This window comes from Nicotiana tabacum, chromosome 14 (genome assembly GCF_000715075.1).
Source record: "Nicotiana tabacum cultivar K326 chromosome 14, ASM71507v2, whole genome shotgun sequence".
NCBI classification, from domain to species: domain Eukaryota; kingdom Viridiplantae; phylum Streptophyta; class Magnoliopsida; order Solanales; family Solanaceae; genus Nicotiana; species Nicotiana tabacum.
In genome coordinates, this window is record NC_134093.1 from 40,614,761 (window position 1) to 40,641,008 (window position 26,248).

Consider the following 26,248-nt stretch of genomic DNA (forward strand, 5'->3'; position numbering starts at 1 on the left):
AGAGAAATAGAAGGAAATTTCTATAATGTCACGAAACGAAAATTTCAAGTTTGAATACCTATTTGGAGTCGGATTTGAGTGAAATTAGTATGGTTGAACTTGTAATTGGAAGTGTTGTCGTATTTTATGAGTTTCGTCGGATTTCGAGATGTGGGCCCCACGGGTGATTTTTGGGACGCAATTTTGGATTTTTGGAAAATATTAGTATTTTGATATAGAATTAATTTCTATAAATTGTGTGGACTGAATCAAATTAATTGTGGTAGATTCGAACCATTCGGGAGTTAATACGCGCATAATAGGATTTCTGGAGCATTATGGCTTGCTCGTCATTGGATTTGGCTTGTTCGAGGTAAGTAGCTATTCTAATCTTGGAGATGAGGGTATGAACCCTGAATATATGTATTATGTGAATTGTTGGGAGGTGACGCACATGCTAGGTGACAGGCGTGTAGGCGTGCACTATAGAAATTGTGACATAATTATTTCTGTGAAATTTTGTAGTTAAATAATCTTGGCAATTTCCATGCGGTTTTATGAGTTAGAGAAATTAAGCTGAAAAGCATAATAAAAATTTAATGATTGAGGCTATGTGCCAGTATTATTGGGACCCACAAAGGTCATATTGCTGTGAATTATTTATTTTAAATTGAAAATTCATACTCAGTCATATTCATTTTATTGCATATCATAACTCAGTTTTATGACTCTATTTTGATGCATATAAATGTTTTGGGCCGAATGCCCTGTTTTACTGAAATGCCCGAGTGGCTTGAGAGGTTTATGACTAAGTGAGGCTGAGGGCCTGATTTGTGAGGATATTTATGGGATTGGGCTGCACGCCGCAATATGTTACATATTTATGGGATTGGGCTGCACACCGCAACATGTTTGATATCGGTCGAGGGTCTGATTGTGGGGATGAGTGTGGATCTGGGTTGCCCGCCTACACGTGAGTTGTTGTACGTGCAGCACGTGAGTTGTCCATGCAGCACGTGAGTTGTCAGTGCAAATTATAGCGCTTGGGCTGAAGGAGCCCCTCCGGAGTCTGTACACACCCCCAGTGAGCGCAGGTACCTACTGAGTGCGAGTGCTGAGTGACTGGGAGGCATGAGTGATTGTGAGGTATGCCCGAGTGGCAAGAGTGATTGTGAGGTATGCCCAAGTGACACGAGTGACTGTGAAGTTTGCCCGAGGGGCTGTATATGAGTGATGTTCTGCCCGAGGGGCTGTTTATGATTTTATCACTGAGTTGCATCGCATTGGCATGCACACATGACATACATGCATAGAGATGTATTTTTCCTCATGCTGTACAACTTCACATCATTCATGATTTCTCACACATTTTGACAGATGGGCATAGTGATACATTTGTTTTACACGGGTTATCGGGAAGGAAAATAAAATATATTATTTATTATTGAGAAGATTTTTGGAGAAATTTATTGTTTTCAAACTATTCATATTATTGGCAACTTCGGCAAACGATTTGGGTTTTCACTGATGTATTTGAAAGAAAGAACTACTATTTTTTTTGAAATCATTACTTGGCTGAGTATTTTATCTCTGAGTTACTTCTGGTATTATTTACTTTATGTTGTTATGGATTATTGTGGACTATTAATTTTGGACCCGACCTTGGTGGAAGCTTGTCACTACTTTCGACCTACGACTAGATTTGTTACTTACTCAGTACATGGGGTCGGTTGTACTGATACTATACTTCTGCACATTGCGTGCACATGTTGGCTGTTGTTGTTGCTGTGCTCGATGGTTGCGGGATTTGAAGATGTACCTGTGTTCCTGTTGTAGCTGCCTCTTGTTCAGGGTAGCCTTAAATTTATTAAAGCTCTGCTTATGTATTATTCAAACAGACTATGTATTTATTTTATTTCCGCTTTGTATACTCTATTCTTAGAAGCTCATGATTTGTACTACCAGTTCTTGGGGATTGTATAAGATTAAATCCTTTATTCACTTAAATTGCTTTAATAATTATTATTAAAATTGGATATTTGGTAGTTGGCTTACCTAACGGGTTGAGTTAGGTGCCATCACGACTATTTGGATTTTTGGGTCATGACAGTTCGAGAGAATGCTTCTAGTAAATTATCGTAATTGATCGAGAGATAATTACGGTAGCCCGGAACTCATAATCCTCATAGAGTATTACAGCGAGATTATAGCTAACATGTCAGGAATTAGTCCGGCAATTGGGAAAATCAATAGCCCTAGATCCTTTTACCTTTGAATTCAACCTTATTCTTGATTATTGCTAATTTTGTTGTCATTTTTCATTAGATAAATAAATTCCACTTATAAGTCTATTAAAAATCTTGCATCCGAAAATTATTTGAGCTTATCATTAGCATTGTTAAAAGTTATAGTAAATAGGTTAGTTCCCTGTGGGATTCGACTCCGGACTTGAACCGGATTATATTTGTAGCGACCACTTAGTCCTTTTTACAAGGCATAGTTGGGCGTGATCAGTTTCCCACATAAATCACGACTTGGAATCATAACACGTAGCTACACAATCCATAGTTTGGAACACATCCTCAATATATAATACAATATGATAACAACATTTGAAACATGAATTGAACATATACCTTTGTCACAAAACTTATTCAGAATACTCAACTTGTAATAAATATTTTGGAACTTACAAGGATATTGGGGTTCCAATTCTTAAAGAATAGTTTAGCCATCATATCTCAATGGAGCTTCCTCAAACTCTAAAATGTTCCAGAATTCTTAGCAACTTCAATCTATTTTAGAAATATAACAAATTGAACCAAAATTAGGAGGATGCTCATGGTTCTAGCTCATTTGAGCATTTTATCAAATACTAGGTATGCAATAAGGTTTCAAGGTCCTTTTATGGAGGATTCCATCATCCCACAACCCAATCTTTACCATTTTTAGCTCAATAATCCTCCTACACCCTTTGATAACACATGCATGTAAAATAAACAACTCTCATGCCCAAACATTATCTTGTTAATTACCCATTTCTAGAAAAAAATTGAAATTGAGGGTTAGAGTGTAGAATCTTACCTCTAGGATGAAGACCTAGTGAGTTTCCCTTCTTAATCTTCCAGAATTTGAGAAAGAATTGAAGAACAATTATTGAGGAACACCTTCTCACTCTAGGGCACTCTCTCACACTCCAAAATATCAGATTTTAGATCAAAAATGGCCCAAAGCGTGTATTTAACGAAGTAGGATCGAGTTTTAAAAACCCAAAAAATGAAGCTTAGGAACAAGGTCTGCGATCGCATAATCGATATGCGGACCACATATCTATCGCATAATTGGTGTCCAAAGCTAGCCAAAACTCTGCCTAGGTCTGCGGTCACTATGCAGCCCGCAGACCCGTTTTGCAGTCGCATAATGAACCGCAGAACAGTTCTGCGGTCGCATAATCGACCGCAGAATAACATCCAAAATTTCCCCTCTCCTGCCTCACTCTGCGGCCATTATGCGGCCCGAAGAGTGATTCTGCAGTCACATAATGGACCGCAGAAATACATTTTTTTGCCAAAAAATTTCCTTTATCCCTCAGTGCATTGTTCAACCCAAAAAGATTTCTATAATCCTCAACACGTAAAACCAATTCGGCACCACGAAATATTATTTTCTTTTGCAAAATTTTTACGGGGTCTTACATGTGTGATTTGTAGTTTTGAAGTTATTTTATGTGATTTGAGACCTCGAATGGGTCCATGTTATGTTATGGAACTTGTTGGTATATTTGGGCGGGGTCCCGGGGACCCCGAGTATGTTTCAAACGAGTTTCAGATAATTTTATTGCTTGGGATCAGGTCTGTTTGGTGTATCCGCATCTACGAAGGTTTGATCGCAGATGCGGAGCCTCTTCTACGATATTGAGGCATGAGGGGGGGGGGGGGAATTCGCTTCTGCGGAGAATTTATCACAGATGCAATGGCCGCTTTTGCGGCCCATTGATCGCAAATGCGAAGCTATCCACTTCTGCGGCTATTTGTGCGCTTTTGCGGTGTTGCGGGTGTGACTCCCTTTGCGCAGATGCGGCCACTGGGATGGCCACTTGAGTTCGCAGATATGAACGTTTTCTCGCAAATGCGAGAGCGCATATGCGCTTCCTTGTCCGGAAATACGGAAGTTGTGGGCAGAACACTTATATGTCGAGGGTTTGATATTTTTAACATATTTTGAGTTCTAGACCTCGATTTTGGGAGATTGTTTGTGGGTTTTCAAGTAACTCATTGGGGTAAGTGTTCTCTACCCAAATCTTGTTATATTTTATGAACCCATTGTTATTTTCATCATTTAATTAGTGAATTAAGTTGGATACTTGGGAAAATTTGTAAAATATTTTAAAATATAAAATGATGATTTGAAGGACGAATTGAGCTCGAAAATTGATAATTTTGGTATGGTTGAATTCGATATCGAATGGGTGTTCGGTTTTTATAATTTTGATCGGATTCCGAGACGCGGGTCTGGGTTGACTTTTTGGAGCGATATTTCAATTTTTAGCTAAGATCATTATTTCATTATTTAAATTAGTTTCCTATAGTTATAATTATAGTATGAAATTGTTTTGGCTAGATTCAAGTCGTTCGGAGTTGGAAATCGAGGGAAAAGGCCTTCTAATTGATTGATTGAACGTGGTTTGAGGTAAATATCTTGCCTAACTTTGTGTGGGGGAAACTACCCCTTAGGTATTGAGTCTTTAGTGCTACTTGTGTCATATGAAGTCCGTGTACGCGAGGTGGCGAGTTCGTGCTCATGCTTATTTGTGGAAAGTTAACCTTTTAGGGCTCTTAGGTTCTTATGTTCATTAGATATGAAGTTGTTTTGTTATGTTAAGTTCCCCAATTACTAGCTTCACCTCTACGTATTTTAATTGGAACTGATTGCTTCATGTTCAACTCTTATTGCCTATTTGACTACTGTATGCCTTAACTGAAGTTGTTGTCTCTTTGATTACCATGCTATCCTTTCCTAATTGCTTATCCTTAATTGAATTTGTTGTACCTCTTTCGTAATTGCTCAACCCTAAATGAAGCTAGTTATCCTTGATCGTAGTGGCCTTATCCTTATTTGGAATTATTGACTCATGTTATCTCCCTTTATGTCGGATTGTACTTTTGTGGAATCATTTGTTACATATCATTTCTCCTTTGTTGAGCTATTCTTATTGAAACTAGTATTTCCTATTGTGTTTATTCTTTGTGAGCTCGTTCTACCACTTCTTTGTGATCCAAAGCTCTTGAGTTGATTTACTTGTCGTATTCTCATGCTATTATTGTTGTTATCACTGTTGTACTCAGTTTGTTGAGCCGAGGGCTATCCGCGGTTGTGGTATTGATACTCATTCTATTATTATGTTGTGTTTTTGGCACGTGATATTATTGGGAGGTTTTGTTCGGGTGTTTGCACGAGGTTTCTGCTGTACTATTATTACTATTGGTATATGCACATGTGGCATGACAAGGCGGGCTATATATGTGGGTTTGCGCACATGTCGAGACAAGGTGGGCTATGTCGGTAACTGATTTGTGATGACTTGTGATGGTCTGGGGCATTGTTGTTGTTGTTGATATTTGTGTAGTGGCGTGCCTAACATGTGTGAGTTTTACTTGTTGAAAATTGTGGGGATCGTTCCTTATGTGCCGTTCATTTTCCCCCACTCTTATTCGTTGGCCCGAACTGTGATAGAACACTTGCACAAGCATACACGTACTTTATCACCCTATCGGTTTAAGAAGATGAACACTGATGCTACCGATCATTTGTACGTACTTCGTCTACCTGTCTTATATGTGAGATTTATTCTATTGGCACGTGAGTCGTCCGTGCAGTCATCAGTTGTAATGAGGGCACAGGATGCCAAGTGATTAGGGTTCATGAATTGGGCCCCGTGAATTGTGTGAGTTTTGAGGTTTGGTACCTCGTGGGGATTATTTAATAAACCTGGTGCGAAAGCGGTTATTCTTATCAAGTTGCTACTTGTCTTTCCTTTATTTGTTTTTCACAGATTTAAACAGTGTCCAGCTTACTCTACTGCGTTATCACTTGTGGTGTCCCGCTGCAAATTGTTGTTTCTATTTCCTATTGCAAGCACCGTATTATTGTTGTCATTATGCATAGTTCTGTAAATATATCATACTATATTAGTCCAATACCTATACTTGTTCACGTTATCTAGTCCAGTAGGTCTCTTGACTGTCCCTCGTCACTACTCCACTGAGGTTAGTCTTGATACTTACTGGGTACCGCTGTGATGTACTCATACTACACTTCTGCACATTTTTGTGCAGATCGAGGTAATTCGGAGTTAGTCGATTGCTAGCTAGTTGTACGGATCTTGTTGTGGAGACTCAAGTAAACATGTTGTTGCGTTCACAGGCCTCAGGGTCACCTTATGTATTGTACTTGCACTGTTTATCTCTATTTCCAAATAGTTGTATTTAGAGGTTTTTGTAGTAAACTCAGTAGAGCTTATGACTTGTAATATCGGTTTTGGGAATTGTAAGTCGTGTAATAAGGTTCTATTTCCAAATTATTAATTGTTGGTCAAATTTTTCTATTAATTCAATAAGTATTAGGCTTACCCAATTTTAGAGATTATGTGTCGTCAGAACATCCTAACGAGGGAAATTTGGATCGTGACATGAATTCCCCATTTCTGGAGCCTTGATAACTTCTTATAAACTGTCAGCCATAGAATATACTGATGACTAGGAATTATTCCTTTCACTAGGACCAAGCTTTTCTATGAGACTTTTGGAAAAAAGGATTATAAGTTGGTAAAGGAGGGAATTTATTTTTTGATTACAAGAAGAAGAAGAGAAGAGAAATACCGTTAGGTTTCTTAAAAATCGAACTAAATCAAACACGAACACCCTTAGTTGGCACCCTTCCAAACACTAATATAATAGTCATAAAATATACTTTTGAATTGCCTAACTTGTAGATCTTCAGTAATATAGACTTGTAATTCTTTGACGGAATTGAAATTAGGTAAAAGAAAATTAATTGCATAAATAAGGATCAATAATAAAAAACACTTTATTTTATGAAATTATTAAGATAGAAGCAAGATATGTACTCCCTTCGTTCACTTTTACTTGACGCGTTTTGACTTTTCACGTCCCGTAAGAAATAATAAATAAAGTGTATAATTTATCATGATACCCATATTAATTAATGTATATTTTATTGAATTTAAAAAATGCATATCTAACAAGTAAAATTGAAGAGAGGGAGTAAGTAAGAAGCAAAATTGAGGCAAATCCCATCTGCCAAGTAAGGTCCATTAACATTTGCCACTATCAGATTTAGATCGTTGACACATGACAGTTCCATGTGTGTATGTTAATGCAAATCCAAAAGAACCACTCTCTCATTTCTTCTACAAGTTATGTAATAATACGTGTATGCGTATACTTTTAATATTACTAGTAAATCAGATCAAACTAGATTAGTACAGTATTTTATACCAAAAAATAAAAAGAAAAAAATTATTACAGTATATAAAAAGGGTTCATTCTTGGATGGAGAAAACAAAGAGGAGAAAAATAAATGCGACCATTTCAAAGCGAGGTTGTCGCAAAGCCGAGAGAAGATTGATTGGATTTTAATAGGAATAGAGTTGAAATAGAATTTAGGGTGTTGTTTTTTCTCTCTCATCATTTTCAATTTTCAAAGCGAGCTTCTCGCAATGCCAGGTGCTGATGATACCATGAACATGACCACTCTTAGCAGCAGCAACATTGTCTTATCGAAAGAGGGCATTTTTATTGTTATTATTGTTATGCTCCTTTTGATCCTCTTATTTATCCTTATCGCCTGCAAGTATAAGCCATGGCGTTTCTTTTACTCTTCTCCTGTCTCCTCCAACTCCGTCTTTCGCAACAAGAACATCATCAAGGTTAGATTAGCCCCATTTCCATTTTTTTTAAAATGTAAATTTGCCAAGAAATGATCTTTTCTGCAATTCGGTTGAAGGGGTTTTGCTTATTTCTTATGCCTACCTCAAAATTGCTCGATGATATAAATATAACAAAAAAATTGTCTTTTTGCAATTGGGTTGTAGGGGTTTTGCTTATTGTTTATGCCTGACCTTAAATGTTTTTAGGATGATTGCAAATATAACAAGAAATGGTCTTTTCTGTAATTTGGTCATAGGGTTTTGATTCTTGTTTATGCCTGACTCTAATTATAGTTGTTTCTAATGTGGGTGAAATATAAACAAGATTGTAATTTTTATTGCTTGGAATAAATTTGCTAGGGTTTATAGTTCTCGTGGTGCCGAATAGAAGGAAAAGATTATAGAGGATTCTTATAGCCTATCCATCTTTGTTTGGGCTTGAGGTGTAGTTCATTGATTGTAGTTTTAAGGAGATGGTAATGTGATTGATGGATCATGTTGGTTCTGCTCAATTGTATTAGAGGATGGCAAAGTTTGAAACTTTCTTAATTTTGGAAGTTGGTATAGTTGCCTAGTTCAGTGGTTGAAAGTGGGCAGCTCAGCCTGGTTCCTTTATTAAGGGAGACCATGTTTTTCACATTGCATATGAGTTTCGAGCGAGCTTGGACAGAGAAGAAACTCTTACTCTTGGAAAAGTTTCTCATGCCCTATTAGGAACTGTGAACACCAATGCGATCCCAAAACTTCAGTGCAATTAAAGTTTCAAGGAAATGAGGAACTTATTTTTGTTTTCTTTAAGAGCTAACTGCATTGTTATGTATGTCACCTAGGTGGTTCTAAGAGGTGATTTACCCGTACCTCCGGTGAGATTTTACTTGCTAGTAGTTGGATACTCACAGTTCAAAATTTCGTTTTGGGGACCCTAATGTGGTATTAGACATGATACGTATCTTCAAAGGTACACTTGAGGCTTTTGGAGAATCCATCTGAAGTACTAAAATTATTACAAATACCTATTTCCTACCTCATCCATCATGTGATGTGAAGGGAAATGACAGGTTCAGCTAGCATAGGCTTATAATATATTTAGTTCATTATCTAGATATATATTTTATTTTTATGAGTAAGGCCCAAGAGAAAAAAAAGAAGAGTAGATATTGACTATCTAGATGGCGACCTAGATATCATGCACTGTTGTATTATCAATATCAATCGATCAATCGACCAAGACTTAGTTCTAATTTAGGTGTGGTCAGCTGAATTAATCCTCTATATTCATTTCACTCTTTTCACACCAATTTCATGTACTAAATAATTTCTCTTTTAAGGCAAATTAGGTGTTCTCTAAACCTTTCAATTGTACTTACATAGACATGATTGTCTCTGACCAGAATAAAAAACTCCTGACTGGCACGGGCCTAATACGGGTTAAACAACAATAACTAAGTCTTAATCCCATCTTATTACCCAAAAAATAAATAAAAGATCCCTAAGACTTAGTCCTAACTAGTTGGTATCACCTATATGGATCTTTTGTTTTAACTGTCTTCTTAATGGCTGTATTTTATCGGAAAAAGGAAAAAATCAAGCATAAGCACCGGTGACACACATTGTTGACAAAGTAATAATTCCTATCATATGGATGCAAGGACTAAGTCAAATGCTATTGCACCCTTTTTTTTAAGGATAACTTTTGGAAATTAGCATAAAGGAAAAGGTTCCAGAGTTATACGACAATCTCTTGTAGATGTTTTTCTGTTAGTGGTGTTGTCTGTGTTGCCAATATGTCTCATTACTCTTGTACATCGATAGAGTGAAGTGTTTGCAGTTGTCTATTCTAGGAGTAGTATTTCCAGAGGGGATTATTGAGCTAATACAAAATTTTAGTTGATTTGACGCTCTAAATGTTGCTGAAAGTTAGTATTTTCTCATTTACCTTGCAAAACCATGTAGAAAACTCAAGTAATAATGTACTTTTGGTGGTTGAATTGTGTGACCGCCTCGTTTAAAAGTTTAAGCTACTAGATGGGGATAATTTTACTTAGTTATGATGTAACACCCTTCACGTGAGATCGGATTCTTTATCCTAGTGTAAGTATGTGAAAATTTGATGATGAGTGGTAGTGAGGATTTTAACCTAGGACATATGTTTGCTCTAAAACTGTGTGACTATTTCATTTAAAAGGTTAAGTTGTTGAAGTGGGGTCGTCCTATTTAATTATCTCGTCAAGATGTCTCTTTGTGTGTGGTAAGATTATTTTCTTAGCACGTGGAAAAATCTTTGATGGGTGATGGGAGACTTGACTAGGATTTTTGCTTGCTTTGTTTTTGTGTTGAATTGTGTGATCACTTCATTCAAAAGTTTATAGTGTTAAGAAAGGGATATTTTTATCTATCTAAATGTGTTCTTGAATATATTTCTATTAGCGTTACTGAAAAAACACTTGATATCTCATTTGTTTCTAATTGGATCTTACAGTTGAATATTTAAGGTCTTTATGGATTATTTTTATGGTAATATTAGTTATTATTTTTTCTGCTTTGCATGATTATACAGAAGAAACTAATCTCTATTTAGCTGCTATTATCTAAAGCTTTATTGGTTATAATCGTGTGTAAAGACTGTAACATTAATTAGGAGATTCCTATCTGATGCTAAGAAAGTCAAATGCACATTCAATTTTCGATGGAGGGATTTCGTATTTTTTTGAAAAAGCAATGCTAGATTCTAGATGATTTGATAGATCATATTAGCACCTAGAGACTCTAGATTATCAACATAATGTTATAAATAGATAATTCAGCTCTTCAAGTATCACTCTTTGACCAAAGTATAGTACGTGGATATTGGTGAGGGATTAATTCTTCTGCACTCTACTACTCCTATTTATAAAACTTCTTAAGATGAAACAGAGCTTTCCTTATCAAAAAAAGAAGAAGATGAAACAGAGCTTCTATAGATTGCAACAATTTATGTGTATTGACTTTAACGTTTGAGTGAAGGTGTCCGATCACGTCTACACTACTCGTTCCTTTTCCACGTTATACTTTTCTTACTTTATTTGCCCACCTCTTCCAAGTTTATTCTTGTTTTTAAACTGTAAGATATCCACTATTGAAGTTGTTAAGAGATCTAGTTGGCCAGCCAAACTTTTTAGTACTTGCCTTGTCCCAGTGCCCTGGCTTTCTAAAATCTGACAATGCTTAACATATAAAAGCACAGAGATAAATTTTTGAACGTTATGCTTTGGTCGTTTTAGGCGTTGCTCTTGGTGAATGTTCGTTTAGTCCTTACAAAAATTCCAATGTATTTACTAATTAATTAAATTCCACCCCCCCCCCCCCCCACGCACGTGCACACACACAAAGAAAAGGACTCTCTCAATGTAGGGTGTGGACTATCTTGATCCTATGCAAAATTATGTTACTATTGACTGACTGATATGAATCACTTACAAATGATGCTAATGGAGCTACCACTTATCCTGTGGTTACCTTAATGTCTTCTTAGTTGTTTCATAATTCTTGTTTATAAAGTATAAGCTTGGCCCTTCCTTCCTCCACCCCCTTCTTGTGCATTCTTTTGAAATTGCTGTAATTATATTTTTATGTAGGCTGATGATGTAGAGAGGCCTCTTATTTCAGATGATTTGCATCTTATTGAAAGCCAGAGTCATGAATATTCTAGAAGTTATGCTCACGATGCAGGCAGTCACCAGAATCAAGGGGCTTATGGTTCACCCTGGACTCAGGGACTTGTTCATAAACAAAGGCTGACCTCCATAAATCCTCAATTAATGCATAGTATATAACGCTTCCTTCCTTGTTGATTGGCTTTTTGTTCTTTATAGATCATAACTTAAATTGCTTTTTCCAGGCGACAGTTTTGTTCTGGATGTTTGTGATACTTCAGAAGATATTTCTATTGGCCAGACGCTTAAGCGTCCATTTGTGATTAATCAGTTAGCAGAAGAGCAGAAACACATAAGATCGGAAGATGTAAAGTACAGACCAAATGTGGCAATACAGAATGAAAAGTTTGGAGATTTTGCTCCAAAAGATACTAAAGATCAAAGTAATTTCTTCTATCACTGTGACAAGTGCTTGATGTTTTCTACACTTTTTGATTGACAGTATGTGTAAACAGTGTCATCATATTTTTCTTTTAGAAGTGCAGGAAGCATCCTCATGCTGGAGGTTATCTCGGGACCTTGTCAAGGTCTTCAACATTCAATGCAATCAACAAATACATCTAGGCTTCCACTTACTCTTGGAAGAGTGACACCTAGTGATATCTTGCTCAAGGATTCAGAAATTTCTGGCAAGCATGCAATGATAAACTGGAATATAAATGTACGCCCATTGAAAATCTGTGGTTTCATATGGATCTTGGCAGATGTTAATAACATATTGTTATGTTTCTTAGTTATTTATTTACGAAAGAAAATAAAGTAGAAGGCACATTTCACTTCTATTGTTTCAGAAATTGAGGTGGGAGCTCGTTGATATGGGTAGCTTGAACGGCACACTAGTTAATTCCCGTGCTGTCCATAGTCCTCATTCTGGGAGCAGACAGTGGGGCGATCCAGTTGAGCTTGCAAATGGAGACATAATAACGCTTGGCACAACTTCGCAAATATTTGTAAGTGCGTATGGGCTTTGTGCTGTTGTCATTTTACTAAGATTCTTGTTTTGAAGATGGACTCATCCCTCCTCCCACAAAATATATTAAAAAGATAACCAATTCCTTCGTGATCCTTCCCCTCTAAATAAAGGCACCAATTTCTAATGGAGACAGAGTATCTTTGCTTTCTAATACTTTCATGTGTAACTATATCCAACGCTGGCTATTTGAAAAGCTAATAAAATTTATTTGTTGCAAAATTTACAACCAAGAAGTTGCTATAAAACAATTGCACTACTATAGTCAAGGAGCACCATCAAGAAGGGAAACTTCATGGCACTAATGTCCTTCGTATGCTCTAGCAGCTTCCAGAACTAATATTTCATGTGAAAGAAACCAAATAGGCTCATTTCATGTGACTGAAATTTGGATGCTTTAAGTGTTATAGGTATACAAGGATTAGCTACAGATGGATCACGAAAATTGCAGTTTGCCCCTTATTCTACTGAACATGGCTAATTTGATCTCGCCTGATTAAATGAGAGTTGAAACCAATCACGACAAGGTGAATACGGAATAGCAAAGTAGGATTTAGAAACAGATTAAAATAACCTTTTTTGCATGATACAAACGCGGTAAAGGAATCCTAGCTTGGTTTTTCAATATAAAAAGTTGATCTAATAACGTATCAAATTTTCTTTTAATAATTTTCCGGACGGGGTGGCTTAGTGGTCGTAGAGGTGCAAGGTGATGACCTTGAAACCAAGGTTTGAATCTCAACAGAGGCGACCTAGTAATTCTTTGCATCTGCTTAAGTCTTGGTTGGCTTTATCCCACCCATACTAGTGCTACTGGAGTCTGTGGGTGCTCAATGAATTACTTGAGGTGCACGAACGCGCTGGCCTGAACATCACCGTTATTGAAAATACTATTTAGCTAATAAAAAAATAACATTTGTATGTTCTTTCATAAAAAACTAATATCTGATATTTCCAGAAGATGGATTGCACAGTATGGACAAGGTGGGTTGCTCTGGTGGTAAGCACCCTCCACTTCCAACCAAGAGGTTGAGTTCGAGTCACCCCAAGAGCAAGGTGGGGAGTTTTTGGAGGGAAGGATGCCGAGGGTCTATTGGAAACAACCTCTCTACCCCAGGGTAGGGGTAAGGTCTGCGTACACACTACCTTCCCCAGACCCCACTAGTGGGATTATACTGGGTTGTTGTTGTTGTTGGATTGCACAGTATGGCCTATGAAGGAACCAAAGGACGAGTTAGTGAAACAAATGAGTCGAGGATAGAGTGGGAAGGAGTGATTTCTAACAGGTTTATATTACCTTCACAGGAAGATTTACCTACTAACATTATGGAGTGAACCCATCCTCTTTGACCACAATTTGATATTTCTAGATTCTAGCTTTTGTGTTTGGATGTGTCTTTACACGTAGCTCAAAATTTACACGTTTTATTACCAGAAAGGTAAAATTTTCAATACCTAAATCTGGACCAAAGTTGGTCGGTTTTGCCCTTGTAATCCAAATTAGTTCTTTGAATATTCTGGTATAGTACACCTTTTTTTTTATTGTACTGTTGTATAGACTCATAGTGTTAGTGAACAGAGGCAGTAGTGGGAAGTGTACAATATTCTGGTATAGTACGCCTTTTTTTTATTGTACTGTTGTATAGACTCATAGTCTTAGTGAACAACCATGACCTCTCAAGCAACCTACCATCGTCTGTTGTCAATTGTCTTTAATTGCACAATACTGTGTAGTTCTTACCTTAGTTCTCTTCGTATATCTATTCATGTTTAAGCTGTTACTGTTACTGTAATTGTGTTTATTTTGGTAAGTATTATCCCGGCTGTTTCTATTTGAAGTGAGGCTTTTTATCCTGTCTCGAGCTAAAAGGCTGGCAATCATAATTTCCAATTCATAAGCTGAGTCCTATGTGACTTAACCAATTTTTTCAATGGCAGTAAAGAAGAAAATCTCTCTAAAATGTGTTACCTCTTACTATTTAACAGTCTGGTTTGATTTCGGATAGACATCATGAAGAAAAGTTTGAGCTGTGTGACTTAGAAGTTACTAATATTTTGACAGAAAACCTATATTGGAGTCAATTAATCACAAAATTATACCATTATCCTTGGTTTAAAATCTTACGGTTTGCCATTTGAGAAAAGCTTACATGTTTTCCAGACAAACCAAAAGAGAATAATAAATGTAACGTTTAACTAATGTATGATTGCAAGCGTGAACGTAGGTGCTCATTGCCATGTAATATTTTCTCTTTCAGGTACAAATTAGATCCCAAAGTGAGCATCAGGTCCCATTTGGGATTGGTGTCGCATCAGATGCCATGGCCGTACGTCGAGGAGGAAAGAAGCTGCCTATGGAAGATGTTTGTTATTACCATTGGCCTGTTCCCGGGACGGATAAGGTTTGGACAATTGAAAGGCTTATATTATCTTACCAGTCAAGATAATGATCAAGAAATTTGTATATTTGCCATTGTAGTTTGGATTGTTTGGGATATGCGATGGACACGGAGGAGCTGGTGCTGCAACGTCTGTCAGCAAGTAAGTTATAATCACTGTGTTATGTAACTCCACCAGTAAAAATAAAAGGTAATGTTGACCCAAAGAAATCATACATGATGTTTTCTTCAATTTAACAGTCACAAAGCAATTGGTTGTTTTTTCTGCTGAAAAATGGCATAGGCTAAAATTTTCTCGAAAACATTCTTTATTCTGGATCATATCATATCTTCTTTTTTCATTGCAATTTTGGAATGAAATTTTAAAAATTAAATCTTTAGTTGGATTTACTGAATTCATTGTTACTGTCTTTGCTAGGTGAGCAAATTCTTTGTCACCCCTATGTGCTAATTTATCTTCGTGGATTTTTGTTGTCCCTATACAGAATAATGCCTCAGATAGTTGCTAGCATCTTGTCAGATTCATTTAGAAGGGAGAGGGTGTTGTCACAATGTGATGCTTCAGATGTTCTTAGAGAAGCATTCTCTCAAACTGAAGCGAGTATAGATCACCACTATGAGGTTTTTACCTAGACTTATTTTGTAGTATATCTTATAAGCTTTATTCACCTGGTTAAAGCTTTATCTCTGTGTGTAACAAGTTTATTTATATGAATGTTGTGAGTTGAGCGAAGAATTTTGTGGTTAAGTCCATGCGCTGATGCAGCTTTCCCTTGTTCTCATGTTTATTTGCATTCTTACAGGATATTAATTGTTTTTATTTGATTACTAAGTTCGTGCTGCACATTAAAGCTGTTAAAAGGTTTTAGTTTGTTGGATTTACTAATATTTTCCTTATTGATGACAATCAAATCTGTTAGGGATGTACTGCAACAGTGCTTCTGGTTTGGGCTGATGATCATGAAAACTTTTATGCGCAATGTGCAAATGTTGGAGATTCAGCTTGTGTTGTAAAGTGCGTCCCCACACTTTCATCAGTAATTTCATTTGCTAACTGGCTGCATTTCCATATGGCCTTTGGTTGCTTTAGGCGTTCTTCATTCTTGTATTGTGTGTAATAATGATCTTTGTTTACTTTGCATGATCTATAGTCTAATTTTCTATAGTTCTCATAGTTTTATCTTCTCAATTACTTCTGCTCAGACGACTAATACCTCGATTCTTCGAACTATGAATTCCAACTTTCGAGATTTATGCCTTGAATTGGTAATATTGACATTTATCTTTATTAGAGAGATTGAGCTTTAATATTTTGCAATGTTACAGAAACATAAACCATTTATCTGTTAATATGTTGCAGCTCTAACTTGGCCTAATATGCAGTCTGCAAAATTTCATCATACATTGTGTGAAACCAAAAATGTTATATCAGAGTTAATATTGGGCCTCAAAACTCAAAAGCCCAACATATTCATCAAATGAGTGTCGTAGAAGGGATCTGCAATCGTACAAGATTAGAGATGATCTCATTTGACAAAAGGTTCCAAACAACATGCATAGAAGAAAAATTAGGAGTAGTTTGCCTGAAATGGTTTCACCATGTCTTATATGGACGTCCAGATGCATCGGTTTTGTAGGTGTGACTGCGTGACACTGACTTTGATGTGGACTTATCCTAAGAACACAACACAATGAAAGCAAAGGTTCTATACAAGCAATACCAACCAATTAGGATTTAGATCCAAATATTGTTTCTTGCATCAGGTCCACTGTTTTCATGAAATTTTTATGTGGTTCAAGACTTATATGTTAACTTGGACTGCTTCCCATGGTGTGGTCTGGCCATCGATAAAGCTGGAATTATGAACCATAGGAGATCAGAGTCTGAATCCTAACAGAGGAAAAAATAGACGGTGATTTTTCCCATCTGCCTACGTTTTAGTGGGTAGAGTTACCTGGTATCTATATTGGTGTAAGTAGTCAATGTGTGTATAACTTGGCACAAACATCGTTGCTATTAAAGAAATTGTTAGTTTGGAGATAGTGGGAGATTTAGAGAACCTTTACTTTTAGAGCATCCTTAATTCACTTATAAAACAAAATACTATTTAGCATTAGAATAAAATGGGTTCGAATAGAGCGCAATGGATAACTAGAATTCATATGGCTGATCCAACTAGTTGAGGATTAGTTGTTGATTGATTGACAGTTCGTAGTTCATGTTTGTATGGACTATGCTTTAGTGAGATGTTATGCAGCTATAAGTTGTCTTAATGCAATACCTTGTCAACTCATGCCGGTGAAGGTTTAGAAGCAGTTTAAGATATATACTTATTATAAACCACTTATTAGTTTAAACTCATTCATTCTGTTTTTGTTTGAGGCAGTATTGACGGGAAGCTGACAAAAATGACTGAAGATCACAGAATAACTAGTTACTCTGAAAGGATGCGTATCCAAGCAACAGGGGATCCTTTAAAAGATGGGGAAACAAGACTATGTGGTGAGTAAAATCTTTTGTCTCTGATCCTTTCCAAATTTTTTTTTTCTCTCTGTTGTTCTTGTATATCCCCTGTATAATCTCAATGATCAACCAGCAACTGATTTGCTTGCTCTTAACTAGGTTTAAACCTTGCTCGTATGCTCGGAGACAAATTTCTTAAACAGCAAGATGCTCGCTTCAGTTCAGAACCTTATATTAGTCAAGTTGTGTACATACATCAAGCTAGCAAAGGATTTGCACTGTTAGCTAGGTAATTCCAGCTTTATTTGACGTCATTTCATGTATTGCGGCAGAGCTGTTTCATTCTCTCTCTATCCTGATTTTTCCCTTCTCCTCGTTTCCCCTTCACCCTCTACTGAAATTAAAGAAAAAATGAACTTTGTCAAGTATGTGATCTTCCATCTTGTTATCTATCTGACATGGGTTGGCTTGACATACTTGTGTCGAACTCTAGGACATCAATAAGTACATTTCTTACCGATTCTTCAATATGTGCTATAGATTAATAGATAAACTATACTTTTGGCTTAAAACATGCTTGTGGATTTGCTCCAGTGATGGCTTCTGGGACGTAATTAATGTGAAGAAGGCAGTTCAACAAGTCCAGCAGGTACGAGCACTTTGTATGATTCTCTTGTGTGTAGGCGGGAGGCACCCGATTCTTTCCCAAGCTATAGCTTCTTTAACCATATGCTGAAATTTTATGATGTGCAGACAAAGGAGAGAAGCTCAACAGATGAAGAAATTTCTGCAGAAAAAATAGCAAATTCTTTGTTGAACGAAGCCAGAACATTGCGCACAAAAGATAACACTTCCATAATTTTCTTAGATTTTGACACCACCAATAGAATTCTTTCTTGTAAAATTGATTCATAGGATTGACTTCACACCTTCATATATTTAGTATTACAGTGATGATTATCTCTCTTTTTTTTCTTCAATTGAAGATCAGTTACCTTCTGTTAATATTAGTGCAACCCCTCGTGTTATTGATAAATTCCCAGCTCTGTAGTCATATATCTCTACCATCCAATGAGATGAATTTGAACAGTGGCGGATCAAAATGCGCGTTTGCAGATTCAGTAGAACTCAGAGTTTCGTGCTCGAATCCTATATATATATATATATATATATATATATATATATATATATATATATATATATATATATATATATATATATATATATATATATATGAATAACAAATACAGATAGAGTTGGATGTGCATTTCAGAACTTATTTTTCAACTCAGAATCACAGCATTCAAATTTTGAATCTGCAACTGAACTGTCCTTTTTATGAATTATGAAAGGTGAAAATATGGACAGAAGTACTTAGGTATTGACCTAAAGCGTTCGTGGTACAGGCCAATTCTTTATTTCCTCTTTATTTAGAAAATGAAGTTCTGAAAGGTGTATTTTCATATATACTCACTTTTGGGCCCATTATTGAAGTTATACCCGCACTGCATAAAATTTTGCAAAGTGTACTTGCTCGGATTTGTAGTAGTTCAATTTCTTCGATGCAACTTCAGAAATCAAATTTGAAGTTCTTCTATCTTTCAAATGCAACTTTAGAAATTTGAATCTGAATTAGTTCAATCTATTGAAATGCAACTTCAGATTTCGAATCTTAAGTTCTGAAACATAAACTTGTTCTTCGAATTTCAACAATCCAATACATGATTCAATGCCTAATTTACTCCAAATGAGCTCAAATTTGAAACATAACTTTGAAAATTGAAATATCATAAAGAATAAATCTCAATCATCAAATTGTCAAAACAACAATAAAACTAACAAACTCATTTTGCAACTAAGAAGAAGAAGAAACTCTAAGCACAAAAAAAAAGAAAATAGCAGCAAAGAAGAAAAGAAAAGAAAAGAAAAGTGAATGTATCTGAAATTATCTAAAAATTGGGTAACAGTTAAACTTTTTTTGAAAAAGTGAATACAAATTCGATGAGCGACGCAAAACTGGATACGACATAAATTTTTTACTTTTGGAATAGAGAATATGCCACAGATTCAATCCAATGCTTTTCCTTAATATCAGGATCAGGAAACATAGATGAAGAAGTTAACAAATGAAAAGAAAAAGAAAGACACTAAAAAGTCACTAATCCATAAACGTACAATGAAAGGTACTAAGTATGGAACACACAGAGAACCAATGGACGTGGCAAGAAGGAGTTGATGAAGCTAAATAAATTTCTCATTGCTTGTCATTCATTTTTACGATTGAACTATTTATCTCGAACAAAACGACATAGGGATTGATGTAGAACATAAAATTAGACTTCGAAACAATTACATATGCCACTGGCATATAAAGATGGGGTAACTTGAATGTGTTAGAGATGCATGGTATTCAATATGATCACACGAATAGGGATATGTGCGGACTATAAAAGAGGAATAAATGTGCAGAATTTTGATGCAAATGTATGAGCAGAATCTAAAAGAAGATAACTTTCTAAAATACCTTGATATGCCATTGCTATTAACCACAAGCATAAAAGCGGAACATTGCCAAATTTGTGTGAATTCACAAAATTTAAAGAGTGAAATTAAGTAACAATAATGTAACTTTAAAGCACTCTATAGCTTCATTAACACTTCGAGCATATTTTAAACATGTAACTAAAGTTGTAATTAGTTCAAAATAAAACATTCAAAAATGTCGGGCTTTACAACAAGTAGGTTAGAACGTACAAGCTGGAATCACAATTGGCACAGCTGGTGCCTCCTACCGGCTCAACCACATCTGGAACCTGCTCCTGAGCTGGGGCAACTGATGGATCTGCAGGTGCTACTCTAGCTGTTGTACGAGTTGCACTGTTGTTTTGTTGTGGGCTATATATTGTTGTGATATTGGTATTGTTGTTTTGGTAAGGTGGTGGCATATGGGCACGTGTGGTGCGAGTTGATTATTGTGTTGTGGTGAGATGTGTATGCGACGACATAAGGGTGGCGTATTAATGCGCATGCAGCGATATAGGGGGTTTTATGCGCGTGTTGCTAGCAAGGGGAGCTACTTCATTTTGAAGCACACGCGGCGAAATAAGGGGGCTAAAGAGCGTGAATCTATTTCGGGAAAAATATTTTTAAAAATAAATGCAAGGTTCACGTGGCGTTATTAGGAAGATTTGTAATTTGTGATTATGAGGTGTGGTATCTCGTGGTGATTCTTATTGTACATTATGTGTTAGAACGACTTGATTATTTGAACTATTATTGTTTTTTTAAAAAAAATTTATTTCACTCGTATTTAACTGTGTTTTTGATCATTTTGCTATTTTGTTACATGTTTACTCCTTGTTGCCATTTATTGCTTTAACTTTCCGTTGTTAGCTTTATATTAAAATTCTCCATAGGTTTTCATATCTAGTGAGTATCTTGACTTGAACCTGGCCACTACTCTGGCGAGGTTAGTCTTAATACTTACTGGGTATCATTTGTGGTGTACTTATACTACGCTTCTACATATTTTTGTGGAGATGCAGGTATCTCGGAGCGTGATGCACGTTAGTTAGCTGTTTGAGATTTGCTACAGAGACTTCAAGGTATACCTTCCATTACACTCGCAGGCCTCAGAGTCACCTTCTGAAACTTTACTTTACTACTGTTTACTTTCATTTCAAAATAGTGATTGTAACGACCCGACCGATCATTTTGAATATTGTAGTCCCGTTCCCCCATTTATCGCTTCTTCTATGTTAAATTATGGTTATGTTACTTTCCGGGGTAGTTTGTTCGGTTCTAGGGATGTTTCAGAGTGAAATGTCACACTTAGTCCCAATGTTGAAGGTTTAAGTTGAAAGAGTTGACCGGAGTTCGACTTTTGTGTAGACGACTTTAGAATGAAATTTTGATGGTTCTGATAGTTTCGTATGGTGATTTTGGACTTAGGCATATGTCCGGATGTTGATTTGGAGGTCTGTAGGTCATTTTGGCTTGAATTGGGGAAAGTTGAAGGTTTGGAAGGTTGAAAAGTTTGACCGAGAGTTGACTTTATTGATATAAGGTTCGGATTTTGGTTCCGAAAGTTGGAATAGGTCCGTTGTGTCATTTATGACTTGTATGCAAAATTTGAGGTCAATCGGAGTTGGTTTGGTATGATTCGGTATTAGTTTTAGAAGTTAGAAGTTCATAAAATTATTAGGCTTGAATTGGGGTGTGATTCATGATTTTGATGTTGTTTGATGTGATTTGAGGCTTCAACTAAGTTCGTATCGTATTTTAGGACCTGTTGGTATGCTTGTATGGGTCCTAGGGGCCTCGGGTGTAATTCGGATCATGTTTGGCTCATTTTGGACTAGTTGGACTGCTGATGTATCTAGTTTCCTTATACACGATTGCGAGGGAAAGTCCGCGATCGCAAAGGGTCTTACAAATATTGTGCATCGCGTTCATGATTCTTGGAGTGCATTCGGGAAGCTTTGTGGTCTCAAATCTTCGCGAACGCGAGAAGGGTCACGCGTTCGCATAAGAGGAGGGGTCAACGGGAATGTAAGGCTTCAAGCTTATGCGATCGCATAGTTAGGCTCGCGTTCGCGAAGAGTTAGACCTAGTAAGCACTGCGTTCGCGAAATGTATTTTTTTGGGCAGCATTTTTGTGCTTCAAGATCGCGAGGGAATTTTCGCGATCGCGAAGAGGAACAACTGGGCAGCATAATGTTTAAAATCCTAAATCGATGGTTAGAGTATTATTTCACATTTTGAGTTATAGAGCTCGATTTTGGGCGATTTTGAATGGAATTTTCATGTCTTGGATCGGTGTAAGTATTTTTGACTTGGATTTGTTAATATTTCATGATTTCATCTTTGTTTTTAGCATTTAAATGGTGAATTAAAGTTAAGAAATGAGGGATTTTGTGGATACTTTTCAAAAATGAAAAATGGAGGTTTGAAGGTCGATTTGAGGTCGAAATTAGATGATTTTAGTATGGTTGGACTCATAATTGAACGCGTGTTCGGATTTTGTGAATTTTGTTGGGTTCTGAGTCGTGGTCCCGCGGTTGATTTTTTGGGTTGACTTTTTGATTTTGATAAAGATCGAAACTTTATTGTTTGAAGTTGTTTTCTACATAATTATTTCTTGATATTGAGTTATTTGTGACTAGATTCGAGTCGTTTGGAGGCTAATACGTGTGGGAAGGGCTTGTTGAAGTTGTGATTTGCGTGGTTTGAGGTAAGTAACACTTTTAAACTTGTATTTGAGGGTATTTAACCCTAAGGACTACGTTATGTGAAAGATATTGGGGTGATGTACGTACTTGGTGATGGGCGTGTGTGCATGCATCAGTTTATTCATGGTTTGGGGAGGCCTTTAGGCTAATACCTGGCTTGTGTTGCTATCATATCATGTTATCCCCGCGTCCCCTCTACTTGTTTGATTATTTGAACTGTGAATCATGTTAGACATCATGTCTAGGCTATGTGCTAACTGCTTGAGATTTGATACGGCTATTCTTGCTGTTTCTGAGTTATATACCTTATTTTCACGCATGTTCTCAGTCATCATACTATATCCGTGTATGATATTTTTTTATCAGTACTTCTTATTTGATTCCTCACATGTTACTCATATCGCTTAAAACTATTTTATTGAATATTTGAGATAAGTTCATCTGAGATTTGAACAGTAAATGACTGAGCTTGAGCCTTAGAGCTGGTTTGGTACTGATTTTGATGCGACGAGTGCACCAGGCCTCATTATTGGGATAAGTGATTATAATTAGCACTTGGGCAGGATCCGCCCCTATGGAGTTTGACATGCCAACAGTGGGCGCAGGCACAATGTTCCATATATATGCTTAATGATGGGCAGTTATGTCAGGCACCCATACAGTGCTAAGTGTAAATACTCTATGATATTGTTAATTTACATGTATACTTGACATGTAGGCATAAAGATGTACTTTTCTCATTCTAACTTGTAATTGACTTGCTTTATCCGTATTGGGTTTTAAACTGTTATACTTGAAAGTATGCCTAAATTTCTGAAATGAGAACGAGTTGTACTTGATATCATTGATTTACTGTTTCTATGGTTTGTCCTGTATTTTTCTGAATTGTTATCGGTTATTGGTACTGGCATTTGATTGTTGTTCTAAGCTCATCACTACTTTCAACCCAAGGTTAGTATCGTTACTTATTGAGTACATTGGGTCGGTTGTACTCATACTACAATCTGCACTTCGTGTTTAGATCCAAGTACATCCGGCCAGGTGATTTTTAGGCTTGAGTCGTGCCAGCTATTTGGAAGACTACAAGGTAGCTGCCATACTGTCCGCAGTCCTTGAAGCTCTCTTCCTGTTATCTTTATCTTTACTATTTATCATGTTCAGACAGTTGTATTAAAGGATTTATTTTTTACCTTGTTATTCAGTAGTGCTCGTGTACTTGTTGACACCAGATTTTGGGGTTAGTTCTAGTAGCATTTTGACCTTATTCTCATATATATTATGGTATTCTTCCGCTATTGAGGTATTAGACTATGTTATTTCATTTTCATTGTTATTCATGTGACTGTTGGCTTACCTAGCGGGTTGGGTTATGTGCCATCATGACTTGTGGATTTTGGGTCGTGATAATGCTGTAATTGATATTACTAGTTTACTCTCAATAGAGCTTATGACTCTGTACTACCGAATTCGGAGATATATTACTATTGTTCGGTTTCAACTTTATTATGTCATTTATCAGTTTACCGTAATAGCTAAGTTGTTTATTTCTGTTAAATCTCAGCATGTGTTAGGCTTACCTAGTTTTAGAGACTAAGTGCCATCACGATCCTAAATTTTGGATTTTGGGGTCGTGACAGATGATTCCAATAGTTTCATATGGGGATTTAGGACTTAGGTGTATGTCTAGATTTGGGTTTGGAGGTTCCTAGGTTGATTTGGTTCTATTTGGTGAAAGTTGGTGAGTTAAAGATTTGAAAGGTTGATAGGTTTGATTGAGAGTTGACTTTGATGATATCGAGTTTGAATTGTGGTTCTGAGAGTTGGAATAGGTCCGTTGTGTCATTTGGGACTTGCATGCAAAATTTGAAGTTATTCCGAGTTGTTTAGGCATGCTTGACTTAAGGTTTGAACTTGAAAATTTGGATTAGTTCCTTAGGCTTAAATTGAGGTCTGACTCGTAGTTTTGATGTTGTTTTGTACTATTTGAGACATTGATTAGATCTGTGTTATGTTTTTGGATCGTTAGTGTGTTTGGACGGGGTCCCGGGGTGTGTTTTAGATTGATTTTAGATCATTTTGGATTGAGTTACATTGCCGAAGTTTTGCTGAGTCTGGTGTTTTTGCATCTGCGGAAGTCTGATCGCACATGCGAAGTCATAGGTGTGGATTTGGAGGCGTAAATTCGAGTTTTGGGCTGGAGGAGCAGGGACCACAGATGCAACATTGGATGCACATAAGCGCAACCGTAGATGCGACTGAGGGATCGAGAAGCGGGAGGTCGGGAGGTTAAGTGAGGATCGCAGATGAAACATATATATTTGGACTCATATCGGAATGGGTGTTCAGAATTTTTGAGTTTTATTGGGTTCGGGCCCGGGGTTGACATTTTGGGTTGACTTTGTATCATTGAATCAAGATCTTAGATTTAATTGTTCGGTTTGTTTATTATGGCTTGTATTGATGTTATTAAGTTATTTTGGCTAGATTCAAGCCGTACAGAGGTTGATTCATCGGGAAGGGATTCTTAGAGTATCAATTTAGCTTGCTTGAGTTAAGTATCTTACCTAAACTTGGTTGAGGCACTAGTTGCCTCAGTTATTTGTGATAGCTACGTGCTATGGGTGGCGCACATGTGTGGGGTTGAGCCCATGTATGTGCACCAGGGTATTATTCATGCTCAAAGTAGTGCTTAGGCTATGATACGCCTTGAATTGATTGATAAGCTTCATAAAATAATGTTTCCTATATTTACACCCCTTTTTGTGAGAGATTTGAACCATGTTTGAGGTTACATAGAGGTTAAACTTGTGATTAAACATGATAATTGCTACTTTCGTGATGGAATTGCCTTATTTGAGATATGGTAGCACAATTTGCACATGAATACACCTTAGCATGTCACTTATACCAATCCATGAGTATAAAATTTGATATCCATTGTTCATGTACATGTATTCTTGTATATCTGCTTCCTGTGTGATAGGGTTTGGACTGGTAGCACATGAATTGGTCGTGCAACTGTGATTATTGGCGCGTGAATTGGCAATGCGGTTGTGATTATTGGCACGTGAATTGGTCGTGCGGTTGTGATTATTGGCACATGAGTTGTCCGTACTGTTGTGATTATTGTCACATGAGTTGTCCGTGCTGTTGAGATATTATAGCACATGTGTTGTCCTTGCAGATTTGAGATATTATTACTATTGGCACGTGAGTTGTCCGTGCAACACATGAATTTTTCGTGCAGCGTGTGGATATAAGGATCTATCCCCCTAGATTCACCCTCTCATGTTTCTCTCTTGATGGTGTACACGCGGTATGAGGAAAGACAGGCCAGTGTTTGATTTGGTTATTGCATTTCTTCTTTACTTGCAATTTTCGTGGTTGTTTACCTGTTTTATTTGCATATCTTCCTTACATGCTGGATTGTTAACTGTGTAGATTATGTTACGTTATCTTGTGTATCAAGGTGGCTTTATCTGTGATTCATGACTGATCATATTATTGCTCTGTACTTGTGAGATTTATGAACTGTACAAGTGAATAGCGAGTATCATTTATAATT

At 36.7% G+C, this 26,248-nt stretch overlaps 1 protein-coding gene across 1 annotated transcript; it reads left to right on the plus strand.

Moving 5' to 3' along the window:
• The first annotated feature begins 7,344 nt into the window (after positions 1–7,344).
• On the plus strand, positions 7,345–18,488 carry LOC142168722 (protein phosphatase 2C 70-like). The gene is made up of 13 exons (XM_075229528.1): positions 7,345–7,927; positions 11,542–11,731; positions 11,805–12,002; positions 12,105–12,280; positions 12,411–12,569; positions 14,848–14,991; positions 15,069–15,130; positions 15,474–15,609; positions 15,909–16,003; positions 17,376–17,491; positions 17,612–17,741; positions 18,047–18,101; positions 18,206–18,488. Exons 1-13 carry the CDS (start codon positions 7,718–7,720, stop codon positions 18,365–18,367), a joined length of 1,833 nt encoding a protein of 610 aa, XP_075085629.1. The 5' UTR covers positions 7,345–7,717; the 3' UTR covers positions 18,368–18,488.
• The last annotated feature ends 7,760 nt before the right edge of the window (positions 18,489–26,248 follow it).

Bases quoted from the DNA above. Each gene is read 5' to 3' on its own strand.
- LOC142168722 (XM_075229528.1), top strand. From the start codon at position 7,718: ATGCCAGGTGCTGATGATACCATGAACATGACCACTCTTAGCAGCAGC. The intron at 15,610-15,908 runs GTTTTTACCTAG...CAAATCTGTTAG, and splicing joins GTATAGATCACCACTATGAG to GGATGTACTGCAACAGTGCT. The intron at 17,492-17,611 runs GTGAGTAAAATC...GCTCTTAACTAG, and splicing joins TGGGGAAACAAGACTATGTG to GTTTAAACCTTGCTCGTATG.